The sequence below is a fragment of the Melospiza georgiana genome, unplaced genomic scaffold, assembly GCF_028018845.1.
Source record: "Melospiza georgiana isolate bMelGeo1 unplaced genomic scaffold, bMelGeo1.pri scaffold_29, whole genome shotgun sequence".
Lineage (NCBI taxonomy): Eukaryota > Metazoa > Chordata > Aves > Passeriformes > Passerellidae > Melospiza > Melospiza georgiana.
The window spans coordinates 3,210,704-3,216,095 of NW_026652215.1; the positions used below are offsets into that span (position 1 = coordinate 3,210,704).

Here is a 5,392-nt window from a genome sequence, read left to right on the forward strand (position 1 = left end):
TTAATGTTCTACTGACTGAGTTAGTTGAGCTTCTGATATTTACAGTCTCTTTTACAGACTCTGCTAGGAAAAACAAAAAGTCCTTTTGACTTAGGTGAAAAACGTCTTGACCGTAATGGTCCTTGGTGTCCTTTGTTTATTATCACTGGCTTCTTAATTGCAGTAGAAATCTTTCTTTTGTTGACAAGAGTTACATTTATTACGCTGTTAGGTCTCACACTGAAGCTTTTGCCGGCTGCGGGGCGGAGGGAGAGCGCTCCCGCTGGAAGAAGTGCTCCGGTCCCGTGGCGCTTGTGTCGGAGGGGGCGAAACCCCCCGCAGCTGCCGCCGCTGCCGCCGCTGCAGCGCAGCATTTCAGGCGGCCGCTCGCCGCGGCTGCTCCCCATGGCGGAGCGCCCATGCCGCGTTCGGAGCGGCACAGCCTCGCAGGCGTCCCGAGCCGCAGCTGCTGCTGTGCACTCAGAGACATGCTGAAGTGTATAGTGTATCACCCGCCATGGCTTGCTCGGTTTCTTTGCTGACTTATCATCTTCTAACACTGCTTCCCACAGTATATCCCCAGATTTTCTCCATTCCGAGAGTTCATGTGGGTTAAGGAAAGTTTCTTCGGCGTATCCGTAGGCTAATAACAAATCTATCCCCTTTATCCCTCGCCATTCTAGATACGCGGCGGATAACTTATATGCTGCTTGCCTTTTCATACCTCTTTCGTGAGCGCTCTTGCAGCTTTCCAGGCTTCCGGCAGCACGTATGGCTCAGGTCACCGATGTGAACCCCACGGGTGCTTCAAAATTCTGGCACCTATGATTTAAAATATATTATGTTGTTGTCATTTACAGAATACACCCTGTGGGAAGCGGGATGGAAGTGTTTATTATGCTAATAGCAATGAGTATGCTAATAATGAGGCAAGGACGGAATTGACAATCAACCATCTAGCTGGAGAAGGACAACACAGCCTACCAGATGATTAAGCAGCAGGTATCCTCAGAGAAGTATTGGATGATATCAAAGAGATGGCTTTGAAAGCTTTAATCCAGGTATTGGATGTTAGCACCCCCAATTTGGACTACCCTGGGTGGCTGCAGCTAAAGCTTTAGGACAATCAGAACATCTTGGGTGCCTGGTAAGTAAGCAAACCAATGCTACTCCCTCACAATGAGTGGCCTGCTCTCAGACATAGAGACCATCAGACATGCTACCTTGCAGAACAGTGATAGAATTTTTATTCTGGGCACATGGGCATGGCTGTGTAGACTCTGAGGGCATGTGTTGCATGAACCTCTCCAGCCACAGCGAGTCAATCCACAAGAGCATTCAAGTACTGAATGAAGAGTTCAAGAAGCTTCAAGTGGAAAAAAAAGACTGGTTCAATAAACTCTTCCAATCCAAGGGATAAAAGGGTTGGATGATGTCTATCTAAAACAGGACATTCAATTTTCCCAGTTGTTGTTGTATTGTTAATTGTCTCATGTTTGTTTAGATGCTTTTAGAAAGTCTTACAAAATTCTTTCAGTTTTGTCATTGTTGTAAAACAGAAAGAGGGAAGATACCCAACAGGCTCCTCATGGACTCTTTGGAGGAGAGAACTGGAGGTCCGGATGGCACAAAAACCTCTCAGACACTCAATTTTGGAAGGAAATTCCTTAAAATTACCTAAAAGTATACTTAAATCCATAAAGTACATTAAAAACCTTGAGTATCTCAAGCCATTAATGAGCCCCACTGAGTGTCAGTACAAAGGTCCCCAGGGACTCAATAAACCAGATAATTGGGGCCATGATTGTAAAAGCTCTCACACGGTGTGTATCAAAAGGAAAACACCAAGTACCTTAAAATAACTGAAGTACCCTGTAGTATTAATGAGCCCCACTGAGTGTTGTTACTGACAAAGCCTCTCCAGGGAATAATTACTGCAGATAATTGGAGGCCATGATTGCACAAACCTCTCAGAGACTCCAAGGCAAAAGCCAAACCCAAAGTTCTTTAAAAAACCTGCAGTCTCTTGGAGCATGAAGGAGCCCCCAGGGCCATTCCTGAGCAAGGCTCCCCAGGGAGCCTTGGGACTCCTTCAAGCCCATCCTTGAGGCCACTGGGATGTGGACTAGGGGGGGATGCTGAGGGCAGGACAAGGGGCTGACAGTGCCCAGCCTGGCTGGGGCTGTGCCAGGAGGCCCCAGGGCCTCAGGACAAGGTGTCTCCTCACAGCCCTTGTTGGCACAGACCCTGCTGCTGTGCCCCAGGGCACCAAGACTTGGCTTCACTTTGTCCCCTCCTGTCATCACTGCCTCTAGTTCTCTGCTCTGCCTGGGGCCTGGGGACACTTTCTCAGCTGTGCTCCTCAGTGGGACCCATTAAAAGTCCAAGAAACTTTGGAATTGGATTCTGACCTGGAGTTCTGGAGAGGTTTCTTCAGCTCCCTCTCAGGGACTGATGTTCAGGGCCTGAACACAAAGCCCCAGAGGCTCATTAAAGTCCTTGGGCTGTGTCTGTGCTGCTGAGCTGGGCTGGGCTCCTGGCACAGAGGCAGCTCCTGGTAACCAAGAAGAGCTTCAAAAGCACATTTCTCTTGATTAGCAGCTCTTCTGCCAGCCCAGCAGGGCTGGGGCACTGCCTGCAGCCACCCGGGGCACAGCACAGAGGCACAGAGAGCTTCAATCAGTCAGGGCTGGGAAGTGCTGAGAAGTGCCTGGGGCAGAATCACTGCCAGCCCTTGGCACAGGAACCTCTGGCTGCAGGACAATGCAGCTGCAGCTCCTGGAGCCATCTCCTAAAGCTGGAACATCCCAATGCCTACAGAATCTGTGAGTACATTCTCTGATTGTCTCTTGTGCAGAGCAGCCAGGGGTGCCCAGGGCTATTGTGCAGAGCAGGGTCCTGCAGCCCAGGGTGCTGTGCTGGGGCAGGGACTCTGCTGCCTTCCAGGGACAGCTCTCAGCCAGCCCTGGCAGCTGCTCCCAGCACTGGGGGACAAGATCTGGGTGGGAGGAGACAGCTGGTCAGGCTTGGAAGTGTTCTCCTTGTGTGGTGAGGTTGATGCATTGTTCAGGACTGCTCCCAGCCTGACACTTAACTCCATAACATTTCCAAGTAGATTATACAGGGAGCACAGCAAGGCAGGGGCTGCATAAAAGGGAAAATCCTGCTTTTATATTCTACTACTCTGGGTGGCCATTATAGGAAATTGCCCATAGGTATTCATCTATCATTTCATGCGGAGAAGAATCAAAATATTTTCACTCAGATCTTAATAAACCAGGCAATGCAGAAATAATCACAGGAGCCCTTAGAGGCAGCATCAGTGTCACTTTTCCAGCCTCCTCAGGGTTGCTGTGATGTTGCCATCAGAGCCTGCAGAGCAGAGCTGTCCCTAGGAAGTGCCTGAGCTGGGAGGGTTCTGCAGGGCACGGATGAGCCGCAAGGGCTGGGCTGGGCTCTGGCAGCACTGGCAGGGCCCAGCCCTGGGCACAGGGAAGCAGCTGCTGGCAGGGACAGCTCCAGGCAGCAGAGCCCTGGGCAGGCAGTGGGGGGAAAGTGCCCCCACGCTGTGCTAGGATATTTCAAGTCCTCTCCAAACCCAACTATTCCATGGTTCCTTTCTTTACAGATCCCCATGCCAAGACACAGAAAATGTCCAACAGCAGCTCCATCAGACACTTCCTCCTGCTGGCATTGGCAGACACGCGGCAGCTGCAGCTCCTGCACTTCTGCCTCTTGCTGGGCATCTCCCTGGCTGCCCTCCTGGCCAACGGCCTCATCATCAGTGCTGTAGCCTGCGGCCACCACCTGCACACGCCCATGTTCTTCTTCCTGCTCAACCTGGCCCTCAGCGACCTGGGCTCCATCTGCACCACTGTCCCCAAAGCCATGCACAATTCCCTCTGGGACACCAGGAACATCTCCTACACTGGATGTGCTGCTCAGCTCTTTTTCTTTGTGTTCTTCAATGGAGCAGAGTTTTATCTGCTGACTGTCATGTGCTACGACCGCTACGTGTCCATCTGCAAACCCCTGCACTACGGGACCCTCCTGGGCAGCAGAACTTGTGCCCACATGGCAGCAGCTGCCTGGGCCAGTGGCTTTCTCTATTCGCTGCTGCACACAGCCAATACATTTTCCCTGCCTCTGTGCCATGGCAATGCCCTGCACCAATTCTTCTGTGAAATCCCACATATCCTCCAGCTCTCCTGCTCCAAATCCTATCTCAGGGAACTTGGGCTCATTGCTGTAAGTTCCTGTTTGGTATTTGGCTGTTTTGTGTTCATTGTTTTCTCCTATGTGCAGATCTTCAGGGCTGTACTGAGAATCCCCTCTGAGCAGGGACGGCACAAAGCCTTTTCCACCTGCCTCCCTCACCTTGCCGTGGTCTCCCTGTTCATCAGCACTGGCATATTTGCCAACCTAAAGTCCTCATCCATCTTGTCGCCATCCCTGGATGTGGCCCTGTCATTTCTGTACTCGGTGGTGCCTCCAGACCTGAAACCCCTCATCTACAGCCTGAGGAACCAGGAGCTCAAAGCTGCAGTGTGGAGACTGATAACTGGATGGTTTCAGGAACATTAAACTGCTAACAAATTTTTGCAAACCATTTGTAATACAATTTATCTTTGATAGTTCTTCTTGGTATCATTATGAGGGTTATTTTTTTTTGTTTTACTTTTTAAAGTATTGTCCACAAATAAACGTCATTTTTTGTGCCATTTCTCCTTTTGTTTCTTTGCACCCTCCCTGTGACCACAGACTCCGTCAATGAGGGGCTGTGCTCTCAGTGCCTTTAAATGAAGTAAAGGATCTGCGAGCAGAGTTTTCTGCAGAGATGCCCTTTTGTTGCCTTCTCTGGAGCTGCAGCAGCAATGTCTGTGTGCAGAGCTGGGGGCAGATCAGTGCTGGCCCAGCAGCTGTGTCCAGCAGCAGCAGCACTTGGTGTTGCCAGTGTGGGTGTCGTGGCCCTGCCCCGCTGCCTGGTGGCCCTGGTGTTGCTGCAGGGCCTGAGTGCTCTCGGGGCCGGGCACAGCCCTGGGGGTGGCAGTGCCGGGGCTGCAGCAGGGACAGGCCATGGGCACTGCTGGGGCAGCGCTGACGCCTCAGCCCAGGGCCTGGGGGCTCCAGGTTCCTTGCCCAGGCTCTCTCAAGAACACGGCCAGGCCAATGCTCAGCACAGAAAAGCCCCGTGAGCAGACCCAGGCTGGCCATGGGCAGGCTGGGGGCAAACAGCATGGCTGGGGCTCTGCAAGGGCCCTGGGGCAGACGGGAAGGAGCAGCAGAGCAGGGGCTGATCCATCCCCAGTGCGCTGCACAGCCCAGGGCAGCGTCCCAGAGTGTCCTCATGGAGCTGCCAACAACATCTCCCCTCTGCAGCCCTGGCCTCTCCCCCAGCTCACACAGGTGCCCC

General features: G+C 52.2%; 1 protein-coding gene across 1 annotated transcript; it reads left to right on the forward strand.

Moving 5' to 3' along the window:
• Window positions 1-3,615: 3,615 nt before the first annotated feature.
• Window positions 3,616-4,563, forward strand: LOC131096358 (olfactory receptor 14I1-like). The gene has a single exon (XM_058044697.1). It carries the CDS (start codon window positions 3,631-3,633, stop codon window positions 4,561-4,563), a length of 933 nt encoding a protein of 310 aa, XP_057900680.1. The 5' UTR covers window positions 3,616-3,630.
• The last annotated feature ends 829 nt before the right edge of the window (window positions 4,564-5,392 follow it).

Bases quoted from the DNA above. Each gene is read 5' to 3' on its own strand.
- LOC131096358 (XM_058044697.1), top strand. From the start codon at position 3,631: ATGTCCAACAGCAGCTCCATCAGACACTTCCTCCTGCTGGCATTGGCA.